The sequence below is a fragment of the Carassius carassius genome, chromosome 49 (assembly GCF_963082965.1).
Source record: "Carassius carassius chromosome 49, fCarCar2.1, whole genome shotgun sequence".
In the NCBI taxonomy this organism is placed as follows: domain Eukaryota; kingdom Metazoa; phylum Chordata; class Actinopteri; order Cypriniformes; family Cyprinidae; genus Carassius; species Carassius carassius.
The window spans coordinates 12,148,271-12,162,049 of NC_081803.1; the positions used below are offsets into that span (position 1 = coordinate 12,148,271).

Below are 13,779 nucleotides of genomic sequence, written 5' to 3' on the forward strand. Positions count from 1 at the left end.
TACTCTTCATAATGTAGACAGGGCGAGTGCATATCTAAAGTCTTTGGTGTTTAATTACCTTCTAATTGATATCCTGTTATAAATTTCGATATATAAAAGTTGATATTCTATTGATTTGAGCTTACTGGTGAAAGAACAACTTCTGATGGAATGTAAAAATAAATTTCCCAAACGACAACAAATCATTGCAATTAAAACGGAGCAAAATAATAATTTTTATAATTTTAACCATTATACAGTAGGACGAAAATATGATAAAAATGTGTAAGTTTCCATTCTCTAAAACTAAACTAAAATGCTCAGACATTTAGTTTATGAAAAATTTACTAAAACAGAAGTTGATTAAATATAATTAAAAACTAAAAGTTAAATTTGACACAGGACTAAGGCTAAATTAAAAAATAACTGCCAGAATTTCACCGAAAATTCTTCTTTACTGTTTTACTGAAGAAAAAAAAACTCCCCTCTTACTGTTGCTGTTATTTTTATTATAATTACTATTATTGTTGTTAAGAATGTATCTATTTGTTAATATAGATATTAATATTAATACTACTACTAATAATAGTAAAATGTTCTCATGGTTCAATGTTTAAAATGTCTTCTTTTTGCTAATTTTCTCAACAGAGCTTTAATGTAACTTAGCATCTTCACAGCAAGGAGGAGCGAAAAGGTTCCATTGGTAGTTTTTAGGCCACTTTTACCTGCATAAAAGCAGCTGGAAAATCCACCACACACACAGCGTATGTGTTCTGTTATATAATATCAATGACCCTTAATGAAAAACGTAACACTTTGTATCAGCTGCCCTCCTCACACTTAAGCTAACGTGCGTACAAATGCTCGTCTGTAGTATGTAACACAATCAGATGCAGGAGTGCAGTGAGACGTGAAAGCTGTCAGCTTTCAACCAAGATGTCATTGCTTTGACCAAACATCTTGTATCTTTATTTCCAATAAAACTCTGCTACTAATAATATCTCTAGGAATTAGTGACAAGTCGAGAGGTTGTTTGTTTGAGAGAAGCTTAAAGTTTGACATTATAACTGTAGATGTTTGGCCAAGAGACACAAGCTGAAGCCGCCAAAAGCCCATCAAAGTACAATGTTCTGCAATATTTCTCTGGAGGTACAGTACATAGTGAGGCCTGGAAGGACTTCTTCAGTTACTAGGTTGAAACATTTACATCCACAAACCAATAAAACAGATTTATGATGCTTAACACTAGCTTAAATTGTGTGAACACGGATTAGACTAGACAAGTGAGGCCAGTTTAATATAAACAACCAAGATTAAACATTTTCCCCCAGGACTATTTTGACTGCTTGTGAGCAACAAGGTGGACAAGATTGCACTGTACATTTTCTGAATCTCTGGTGTAAGTGCACGTTCTAAGTGTTTGTGTGTTCTAGATTTGCATCAGCTGGTCAAAGTCACAGGTGTTATTCTGCATGGATGAATCTCACTCGCTTAAACCCGCCCGTCAGATCCCCAACAATATGGGTCAGCTTGCCCAGAGAAGGAGGGAGGCAGAGACACTAAAGAATATAGAGCAGCTCATTGTGTCTGTAATCTTAACTCCACAAAGAGGTAGTGAGAGAGAAAGAAATGGAGAGGGTAAGTGAATCAGAGATTACATTTGTGTGTGCGTGTGTGTATATGTTTGTTTGTGTGTGGGTGTGTGTGTATATGTTTGTTTGTGTGTATATGTTTGTTTGTGTGTGCGTGCGTGCGTGTATGTTTGTTTGTGTGTGCGTGCGTGTATGTTTGTTTGTGTGTGCGTGTGTGTATATGTTTGTTAGTGTGTGCGTGTGTGTATATGTTTGTTAGTGTGTGCGTGTGTGTATATGTTTGTTAGTGTGTGCGTGTGTGTATATGTTTGTTAGTGTGTGCGTGTGTGTATATGTTTGTTTGTGTGTGCGTGCGTGTATGTTTGTTTGTGTGTGCGTGTGTGTATATGTTTGTTAGTGTGTGCGTGTGTGTATATGTTTGTTAGTGTGTGCGTGTGTGTTTGTTAGTGTGTGCGTGTGTGTATATGTTTGTTTGTCTGTGCATGTGTGTATGTTTGTTTGTGTGTGCGTGTGTGTTTGTTTGTGTGTGCATGTATGTGTTTGTTTGTGTGTGCGTGCGTGTATGTTTGTTTGTGTGTGCGTGTGTGTATATGTTTGTTTGTCTGTGCATGTGTGTATGTTTGTTTGTGTGTGCGTGTGTGTTTGTTTGTGTGTGCGTGTGCGTGTTTGTTTGTGTGTGCATGTATGTGTTTGTTTGTGCGTGCGTGTGTGTATATGTTTGTTTGTGTGTGCGAGACAGACAGACAGAAGCTGCAGTGCTCCACGGGAGAAGAATGCTGCATTGACGTCAATAAAAGCCCAAGGTCTGAGGAGATGGTGATAGTAATAATGAGTCACTCTTGATGAGGATCTACACAGTGCACATGTCTGTTATCAATTGGAAAATATATCAATTTAATAATAAAAAAGTGTGTGTGTGTATATATATATATATATATATATATATATATATATATATATATATATATATATATATATATAAATATATATTTATATGTAAAATTTCCATTTATTCTCAAATAATAAAAGAAAATAATGCAACCATTCAAATTAAAAATTGTACAAAGGTAATTTCTAAATAATTTGGATACTGCTATTAACCATGACAACAACAATAACTAATAACAAACAAAATTATTATTATTATTATTTTAACTATTAATATAGCAGTTTAATATGCAATGAACTGCTTATGTTATGTATATTTATGTTAAAAACACATTAATTATTTTACTATAATTATTATTATTATATTACTATAACTATAAACAGATTACTAATAATTAGTAATATGAATTAATTTATAAAAATTAGTTAGTGTATTTGTTATTAATAATAATAATCTGCTTTTTGGCATGATAAATAAACATTTAATTATTTTAATCTATTTGTTTATTATGCCAATTTTTTTTTAGCCATAATACAGGAACAAACTTGTATGTGTAATTTATATAGGTTAACAAACTAATGTGTAGTGGTACTATTAAATAAAAAATGTTCAGTCCATATGAGCTGTCTAGGGCCTGAAGTACTAACAGACATTTAACTTACTGAGAGTTATGTTACAGTAGTAAAGTAGGCCTGATTAAAGAAAAAGGGAGGGCAAAGTGTGATGTCACAGAAGTTGATGATGCAAATTGCAATCTGCCTACGTGAACTGTGACTGGCAGTAAGGTCCTGCCTGTGTTAATGTGAAAGGATTTAGGACACCAGTCAATGCCTCCCACGGCAAGATCACATGATAACTGCCACTTTTTTTCTCTCAGTCAGTCTCCCTCTTAAATTCTCCCCAGCTATTTACAGTGAAGGTCACTCCGCTCACGAGTGCAGATGCAGCTTGTTAGAAATTGACTTTTCATCACACACCAGTGCTGACTGGCGCAGAGGACAGGAAGATGGAGAATGCCAGTACGCGCAAGGGAAACAGATACAGGAAGAGAGATCTGCATTCCTTTTCCTTTACATAAACTTACATAAATCATATTCAGACATGACATTTATTCTAGAACCGATCCATTCATAATATACTAGATCTTAAGACCAATATGTAAAATAACAGACAAAGTTATTGTAACCAAACTACAAAACATTCTACAAAATAGTAACAACACACAGAACCCTACAAGCGATCAATGCGTTAACTCTATGCATTTCATCTTTGGGATGTTGTGCATGGCATTGTTGTTTGACCCAGGCAGAGGTTCTGTATTATTGACTAAGGTAATAATGCTCTTCAGGTTCAGCGTGACACAGGTTGGATTGCTTTCGGTCACCCACTGAATAATTTAAGACTTTCTCTGGCATGACTAGAAAACTATTTACATAGTCGCGGGATCCATTAACAAGCTCATAATGGAGCATTGTGAACAGAGAGAGCTGGCAGACAGGAACATCAACTCACCTAAGTTACTGAACACCTGTTTATTTATAATATTCTGAGATCCAGCAGAAATGTATCCCATTTTGAAATTATATATGCATCATGATGCTTCTATTGACTATGGTGGTCTTGATCTCCAAGTTCAGATGGAAATTTCAGGATAAGAGATGCTTCAAGCTATGCTGAGAGGAAATTAAAAAAGATTAACTGTGCAGAGGGAGGATGGGTGGTTCCCATGTCTCAGTAAGAGGAGAGTATTAAATGTTCTGCCTCTGGGGTAATCATTTGTGTTGTGTCCTCCTTATATTCCCTCTGACAGAGCAGAGATCTGACCAAACACACACATAGAGCTCCGCCGTGGAGGATCAAAGTGACACAGCTGCTAAAAATATTGAAATACTGCCACTCATTACAGCTGGAGCATGTTTTACAGATTTTTTTACAGAGTTAGTTTATTTCCTCCTAACCCAGCTTAATATGCAGATAGTAAGCCATCTGAGGGTTGATCTCCCTGGAAATTGTAAACACTGTGGCACTTTTATCATTGCTCAGTTTAATTCACATGTCATTTGGGTTAATCTGAATTTAATCTTCAGCATGTACCTGTCCTTTCCTGTTCACGCCGATGATTCCAGATGTGGCTTCGTGGGGTGCCGTCACAAAAATGGTCTCTCCGCTGATTCTGTTCATGTAGATGCAGGTGCCCGTCTCCAAGTCATACAGATGAATGTAACCGTATTTAGTGATGAGAAATACAACGTCCTGTTTGGAGCTGATCTGTGTGACAAGAAATATGTTGGTGGTCAGTTCAAATCTGGATCAATTTACATAAGCGTTTAAAATATTGGAACATTTTGTTTTTTTAAAAGAACTCTCTTTGCCTCTCTATGCTTAAAAGGCTCAATTTATTTAATATAAAAAAACACACAGTAAAAACGAAATATTGTGAATCAGTACTATAGAATTTTTTTATTTGAATATATTTTATAATGTATTTTCTTCCTGATATCAAAGCTGAATACATTATTCCTTTCACATGATCCTTCATAAATCATTCTAATATGCTGATTTGCTGCTCAAGAAACATTTCTTGTTATCAATGTTAAAAACAGTTGTGCCGCCTAATATGATCTTTTTTTCAGGATTCTTTGATGAAAATTAAGTTCAAAAGAGCAGCATTTATTTGAAAAGACCAGACAACCAGTAAAGGAGGGAGAAAGAAACAAAGTTATGTCTCTTTCACTGGATAACAGTCCAAGAAACCCCATACCTGCATAGCAACGGGAAAGTCATTCTGTGCTTCTGGAGGGAAGAACACATCCACAGCTTTCTTTGTGAATGGCTGGTTGCCGGTCGGTGGTGTTCCCACTTCAATAATGTGAAGCTGAACAATGAATTATTTTGTTAATTTCATGTTGTGAAGTAATGCACACAAAATAATGCAAGTATAAGTGACAAATTAAGAAATCATCAATAATTAGCTCAACAATGATAATGTAGTTTAATAATATTATGAACATACCTCTGAAACTAAAACTAGCAAGCAACATGGCCTCTTCCTAAAAAACTGTAGTTAACACCCCAAAAAAACCTTTCAAGACCACTTCCTCTCTTATTTAGACAACCGTGTTTGGAATACTGGTAGTTTACGCCTCTTTGCTGAATAAAATGTTTCTAGTTAATGCAATTAAATGTGACAAAAACCATCTGGAAATGCACCTTTCCTCCTGCTTGACCTCGCACAGCAAAACAGAAGAGTGTGGATTCTTCTGCATTTCCCTCCATTTTGAACTGGCCAAAGGCAGCAGCGTGACCCTCGATAGGCTGTGACACCTTCCTGTCAACGGAGTATAGCTGCATGGCACCAACAACTCTGTTTTGCTGTAACAAGAAACATAATACTTGAGCGATTTGAAAAAACAGCCTTGATTCATTTGACTGAAAGAAAGACGGTTAAAGACATAAGGATATAAAACCTACAACAACTAATTATAAATATATAATTAATAACAAAGCAAATAAGTTATAGAAAACAAATGAAAATAAAATAATGGTTAATACAAATGTAAATGAACAGGAAGAAATGAACTAAACAAGATCTCAACTTAAGCACAAGTGTGTCTAGAACAAGAGCAATAGTGTGTATAATTCTAGACCAGAAATCCAGAATGATTATTTAAAATGCTTACGGCACCTGAGCAGAAATGCCAATGAGCAGCAGCCACTTCTGCTTGGCATCGGTGCGGTAGTTGATGATTTGACAGCCGGCCAGGCTGGAATGTCTGTCAAACACTTTGACCGGCTGAGAGTCTCCCTCCATGCTCCAATGATAGACTGCATTATCCGTCACCAGGGCGAGACTGTTAAGAGAGATCCACTTCCAGAAAGTGACGTCATCAGTCATGGTGTGGGCTTTCACCTTACTCTTCATCTCGATGTTAAAGATCTGAAGGGTTTTGGCAGCTGAGAGGAAATAAAGAGTAGAAACCGTTTTACATTTACACACATAAAACAATTTAATTAGATTACAAAGACATCAGGGTAGAAATATTGTCAGTCATGGCTTGAAGTGCATCAGGCAAGCCCACCTTGACAGCTCATTCAGCTGTTAAGACAAATGAAGCAAAGCAATCAAAAAGCGGTCTAGAGATCATTTGTGCAAGGAACAATTTATACCACTGAAATTAAACACCAGAGACTGATTTCATCTCAGCACAAGGCTTAGTGTACACTGTGACTTGCGAATAATGCGTGTTATGGGAAAGGAAAACTTGGCGGCAACTCACCTGAATAACTTCCAACCCAGTTTTTATACAAACACTAATCTATGTGGTGAATTACTTTCTGCAGGCTCCAGTTAATCTTAACTTTGTGAATCAATACAATTAAGACAATGTTTGCAGAGGTTGCATAAAGGTTTCTAAAGTCGACATGAAATGCACACACTTTTACAACATGGTTTGAATGCTGAACCAGCTTTTGAGGAGGTCATTTGACCAGGATGTGGAGCCTGAAAGTCAAGTTCACTGAAACGTTATAGATCCCCCCCCCCCCAATTTGATCATTATTTGCTATTATTTTAGTAACTGTCACATTAACACAAATCAATGTTAAATTATTGCATAAAGTCGGTGCCGATAGCCTCGTAAGCAGCCTGCCGAACCTTTCCCGATCCCATCCCCCTCTCTGTCTTTCACTTCGCTTCATGTCCACCTGCTGTGACACTCAGAAACTTATTTTTTTTAAATAAATGAACATAATCACAAAAACATGTGTATTAAGAAATTAAAAAGTCAATTTTTGAGCTCATCTTGACTTCAGAACAGCTTGCTGGTCATTTTATCTGTGCTGGCATTATTGAAGCCGAGATTAAACGGAAGTATTGAAAGATTGTTTCTTCCGTATTATGATACACATCTGAGAGACACGGATAGGGCAGGGACAGGTTTTACTCGTCGGTTGTTGATCGGATTGTAAGATGTGGTCATTCCACTTAAAAATGGAGGAAGATATGAATGCCAGCTTGAAAGAACAGGTTTAAGTGGCCTATGATTGGAAAAGTGCTGCATTTGTCAGAGAGAAGTCTGCAATTTTCACAGAAAGACTGAGTTTGATCAAGGTTACAAAAAAACATATACATGCATGAATCATTCACACTAAGACCAATAACATGCATTTGAAACATAGATTGGGTAAATTTTCATTTCATGCCGATTTCAAATTCTTAGTAGAACTAGTCTGAGATTGCAGGCTGTTGTGAAGCTGATTACTGCAGAGGTCAGAATTTAGTCTATATGCATCGACAGAAGCATTAATGACTATTTACAATGATTATGAAACCTGACAAAACCACGTTTCAGGCCTGTGCGGAAAGATTCCCATACAACCTGACACTCAAATCATATAACAAATTTGGGAGCCAGAGCAGAGCAAAGTAAAAAAAAAAAGGGATAGAAGGGATTTGAATCCACATTCAAAGCTCACTCAACATAATATGAGAGAGTTAAAATCCTACTTAAATGCATCTAACTTAATATAGAGTGCCAGTCCAACAAAGCTCCAACTTAAGACCTTAATTAACTGGTTCATATCCATTTATATGCAGTGTGAACAAGGGCTAAAAAAACAGGACTGAGCAAGTCAAGATTACATCATTTTTAAATATTGCTCAGGAAATGTGCGGGTTCATACAGGATATTGTGAACCCAAAATAAGCTAATAAAATAGTCTGTAGCCACAAACAAGCAATCGATTAAAAGCTAATCTAATTTGAAACCGCGACAGTGACGGCTCTGGCTCTCCAATACAAGCCATTCACTGCTCATTTTTCTCTATGGAAAAGGCAAAGCAAACTGGTTTGAGGTTACAAATAAAGTTTGTTCAATCAGAAAATCAGATTTATTATTCCTTGCCACCCAGGACTCCAGACTAAAAAAAAAAAAAAAAATAAAAAAAAAAACATCTTTCCAACTTGAGACATATATACAGTCACAAAGAATTGTTTATTACACAGAATCTGTGCCAATACCATGGACCACAACTGTTAGCATCACTTAGACTTTGAGTGTATATTTGCTCCTCCTCAATGCATCCTATAAATGCTGTCATATGTCTTGCACACATCCAGTTTATTTTTCTTCATTAGTAGCATGTAGTTATATAGGAGGTGTTGAATTTTATTTTTATTCCTTGCTTTTTTATTCTCTCTTATCATGTAGACAAGTTAAGTAAAAAATAAGAATATTCCATATTGCTCATATATTCAGCAATACGCTCCTCTTTATCGTTATTTTATCTAGCCGACTAATGAGCTTATGGACGCCGAATGGTTATTCTGAGGTAAACGAATGTTATGTGGCATTGTTTACATGCTTTACAAGTTTTCTGCAGTTTGAACTGAATAAGCGATTGCATGAGACATTTCAGTAAGGTGTACTGTAGGCTATCTTATAATATACATACAGCACCTTTTGAAGTTTATTTCGTACTACTGCAATAAAGAGAAAGAATGATGGGTTCATGTGCTGCTTGAACTGAGGCACTAAAGCAATCTCTAATGCCGCATTAAGGAGTGCCAAAATGGTATTTATTGTTTAAATTTCGTTATGAATTGGCAGAATTTTAAAGCTGATGCTTTGTTTTCTTTTCATTAAAAGGCAACAGAGCACAAACATACTGTTATTACTGGACAGCAAGTGCGCTACAAATAATATGAAGTTCACGCATTAACAAAACACGGCATATAGACTAAAGATCTTGATAACAAGAAGCCATATTAGTATCGATTATAAACAAGAATTGTTCCGATATTGCTAATGTCCACACAGTTGGAAGCTTTACCTGTTGTAGTTGGTTCAAGTTATGCAATATAAAATATACACTGCTTTTCTGCACTTTTACTTCACACATCACTGTCATTTTCAATCTCTTTTATGCTGCCACACTTGGAGCTGCTTTTTCAGTTGCGGTCAGCAGTGATGAGGACTGTTTTTCTACTAAAACATAAACATCTCAGTTTATGACATAATTTATCAGTTTATAACAAATAATGTGAATGCAAAACAATCGTGAAAAAAGGCATCACATGCAAGTTTTTAAATAATTTTTAGTTGCAAATTTGACTCTTCTAGGCACAGTCTGGTGCCCTGCCACCAAATAACATCATTTAACATAACTACAATTAATAACAAGCTAAGAATTGGAGAGATTACTATCTATACTAGAGCCTTCTATAAAGCATGACAAATCTTTCAACTCTACACAGGCATTGAATTTATTGTAAATTTATATTAATTCCAACATCAACTAAGACACTGACACAGCATTAGTCACAGAGTTGCTATCTAAACACAAGCTGCATAGTGATAAAAAAAACCTAATGGACTATGAACTACCACAAGAACCATAAATCTACGAGGATACCTTTACCCAGGTACATTCACACAGACTTGAAATTTATATGGAGATGCTTGATGTTAAGATTACATAGTGAGGATGGGGAAAATGACTCAATATGGTAAGCATTTAAAATGACAACAATTAGAATTAAACAAGAAGAAAAGCAAATGTATGGCCAACAATATTTCAAACCCCAGAAAGAGGGGTTCACATCAACATGATGTGAACATTCAATTATGAATTTTGTGAAAGTTAAATCCTGTTTAGCCAAAGTGGGTTAATTATGTGGTACATTGTTGGCTAAACAATCTTAATCTATGTAAACAATATTAGAGGGATGCCAGGACATGTTTGCTTTACATTGCCTATTGTGGCTTGAATTTGCATGGGGCCTAAGTCCGAACCTTGAGGCACACCTCTCCTATATTTACAATAGCAATACTGATGATTTTTAAACTGTCATTGTTCTCATAACACTTTCACTAGAATTTTTTTTTCATGCTTATGTCATCAATTTATAAATAATTATTTGCCAAAATGACAGGAACAATGTGTAGCCTAAGGTATAATTTATTAAATATTCTGGCTTGAAGTGGAGGCTCTAGAAACACCAACACAAGGTTAAGCAATGAGGCCAAACAACTCTACATAATGTTCATTTTAGAAACAGGATTATAACTTTCACAAATCATTGTACCAAAATGTTAACTCACCGTCTGCATACACATGAGAAAGCAGCAACAAAAAAGGAAACAAAACAAAAAGACAAAGCAATTATGGCTGCATAACAGAAAATACAAAACACATATCATGTTACTGTAAGCTAAGATGTAGCCTAAAATGAGGATAATGCAAAAAAACATATGCTACAGAAATTGGTCTAGTATAATTTAAACTAAAAAGGAACTCTGTGTAACTGAATGAAGTAAAGAAAACACTCTTAATTTCTAGTTTAAACAACAATGGATTGGATCAGTTCTATAATTCAGTTCAGCTAAAAATTCAGTAGTCATTACAATTAGGTTAATATGAGTATCCCTGGAACTATTAATTTATATAACCTACCTTTAAGTGCGATGACTTTGCTCGCAGGGTTCATGATGGCACTGTCTGCAGAGATGGGCCTGCGGATGGGAGTGTTTGGGTCTGCCATGTCGATGATCACCACCTGTGCCTGTTCTCCAACCTTCTCCCGGATACAAATGAACTTATCAGACTCCATTGTTAGGGTGCTGAACCCGATGTTGGCTGGGTTGATCCCCAAATTTTGGAGCTAGGAAAAAGAGAAAAGTTTTAATTGCTTTAATTTTTATCAATGTATTATATACCAATGTCATTTCAATCTTCACAAATCTTAAATCTAAATCTTAAAACTTCAAAGGGGTAATGCTTCCTAAATGATATCAGGTTTCTCTTTGACGCTGTGAACCTTTCTAAGAATTGATCCTAAGAAAAATCAATGACTATGTGTTCCACTCTACAGGTTAAAATGGATCGGAGGCATAATTTTACAAGGGATAAAACCAGACCAAACAGTAAAATCATTTTGTTATCATAAAGTTTAAGCAGTAGCAGTATCTCTTACAATAAGATCAGCATTTCAATAACAGTAATTAAAAAAAAAAAAAAAAAGCCACAGAACCAGCAAAACCTCTCTTTCCTGACCCCAGTGAGCCAAGCACGTAACTTTGCTGTCTGAAAAGGCCTTGAAGGAATTGATATCAGGGACACAAAAAGAACAGATACAAGAAAGACTTCATTTTTAAACAAGATGGTGTCCTGAGAACTTTGTTCCAGAATCACAGACGATTAGCAATCATTAATATGTATCTAATTATTTAGACATTTTCAGTCATCACTGATTTAAAAGACACATTTTGGCATTTTGCCAAAAACACTTTTCAATAAACACAATTCAATGAAAATGTTAAAAGTGCTGTTTTTCCCCCCCAGTAATTTTCACTGAATATTATATTGAACTGGTTTAAAAGTTTAAAAATTACAAAGTTTAAAAATTACAAGATATGCACAAAAAAACTAGACTAGACTCAAACAGACTATTTGTATAAATATGATGTTGCTAATAATTTCCATATTTCCAATTTCCAATAATTTTTGTGAGGAGAAATGTTGAAGAAAAATAGTAGAACCCAATATTGGACATTCTGGCGGTGATTGTAAGAATGGTAAATGCATGTTGATGTCATGTTTTAATGTCTTTTTTAATAACATGCTTATTTTCCGATGTTTCTCTTTCTTTTTGGCATTATCGCCTATGTAGACACATTTCATGAAGGGAAGTTTAATTTTCTTAATTATAACAATTGCAGCGTTGTTTTTAAACTCGTAGTCAAGCTATAACGTATTTGATATTTATCATGTATGACTTAAAAACTAATTCTAAGCAAACACGTTTTTTCCCTTTCTGGTAGCCTACTAGTTCGGAGGTCTCTTTTGGCCCATTTTTAACAAAACAAAAATAACTGCTTTATTTATTTAGAAGCAGGGTCATTCAAATTTTTTTTTATTAATCAAAATACAACGGCCACAATATAATATTCAGTGTTGGGCTGCTGAAACTCTTAACACATGCATGTTGAGGGGCGAGCTAAGAAGCCTATTAACGTCTTCATCCGTTTGCAACAAAATCTTATAATTTTTGTACAAATAAATTAAGAATTTATTGTGCTACACTTTAGCTTAATGAAACATAATTATACTTTATAGACAGTTTAAAAAAAATCTGTCAAAATATTGCACTGAAATGTGCACGGAAGGAATTTGCATATTTTAATTATACCTGTCATGTTTATGGTTTTTCATCATTATACAGTCTGTTTAAATAAATATTGAGAAACACATGCAGTTTTTGTCTTTTTTTTCTGTTTAACTTATTAAACTGCAGATCAAAATAGAATAGGCCCACAAAAGGATAAATTAAATTATATTGGAACACATCTCCAAAATAATCGCATACACAGAGCCACGTTGCCATTACAGTAGTCAGCACCCAACAACAGGCAAATAAAATATAAACTGAGGTTATAAAAGTGATTCAGTCAAGATCACTGAGGGATCTTCTTTGGTATTTGATTAACATTAATGACTGGTGGCAGTGGTTGCTGTCAATGCATGGATCCAATACACCCTTGTTTTGTTTCTCAACTATAAAAAAAAAAAAAAAAAAAAAAAAAAAGTAGAAAGTAGAAAAAGTTAAAGTAGAAACACGTTTCCGACGAAACTTCTGGGCTGATTATAACGTGCGCATTAACTTTCCTCATGAAATGTGTGTGTAGGTCCAACAATATACTCCACGATGTCATCGCTCGTGGCCACAGCACTCTTAGGCAGTTAGGAGCAGCAGGCAGTGCAATGTGTGAAATCTTTTTTTTGTTATCACTATGGCCATTTGACTTATAGCAGTGTCCAGTGTTTCCTATACATTGAATTATTTGTGATGGATCGTCACTAGATCAAAACTGACCACCACAAATAGATAGTCAATTACAGAAATAAATAAAAGCCAGTGGGATGCCATCTCAGCAGCACCACACCAGCTGCCTTAGAAGTCGGAAATACTGACCCTGAGAATAAGATCTGCACTTCCACACAGGAAAACAGAGATCTAAATTGTATTTGCAATTGCGTTTTCAATTTGTGGACGCATAAAATGTGACATAATCCAAACGCAAATGCAAATCGCGCATTACCGTTTGCATTTTCGCTTAAGCGAACGCACAGTGTCTGCCAAATTTAAAATGGAAATGCAAAGTCCGTTTGCAATTTTGTTTACCATATCTTACGAGCTATGAGCCTGTCATATTTAAATAGCAATATTAATTACCACATTTAACTATTGGTAAATGGAAATGGTAAATGGACTGCATTTACATAGCGCTTTCAACAGACCACATGGCCATCCAAAGCGCT

General features: G+C 35.3%; 1 protein-coding gene across 1 annotated transcript in view; it reads right to left on the reverse strand.

Annotated features, from left to right (window-relative positions):
* Positions 1 to 13,779, reverse strand: part of LOC132132199 (clathrin heavy chain 1-like) — a 40,855-nt gene that overhangs the window by 17,486 nt on the left and 9,590 nt on the right. Inside the window, exons 2-6 of the mRNA XM_059544512.1 lie at positions 10,915 to 11,122; positions 6,146 to 6,414; positions 5,671 to 5,832; positions 5,222 to 5,335; positions 4,555 to 4,728 (exon numbers count right to left, since the gene is read on the reverse strand). Of these exons, the coding sequence (XP_059400495.1) occupies positions 4,555 to 4,728; positions 5,222 to 5,335; positions 5,671 to 5,832; positions 6,146 to 6,414; positions 10,915 to 11,122 (927 nt within the window). The remainder of the gene's footprint in view (positions 1 to 4,554; positions 4,729 to 5,221; positions 5,336 to 5,670; positions 5,833 to 6,145; positions 6,415 to 10,914; positions 11,123 to 13,779) is intronic.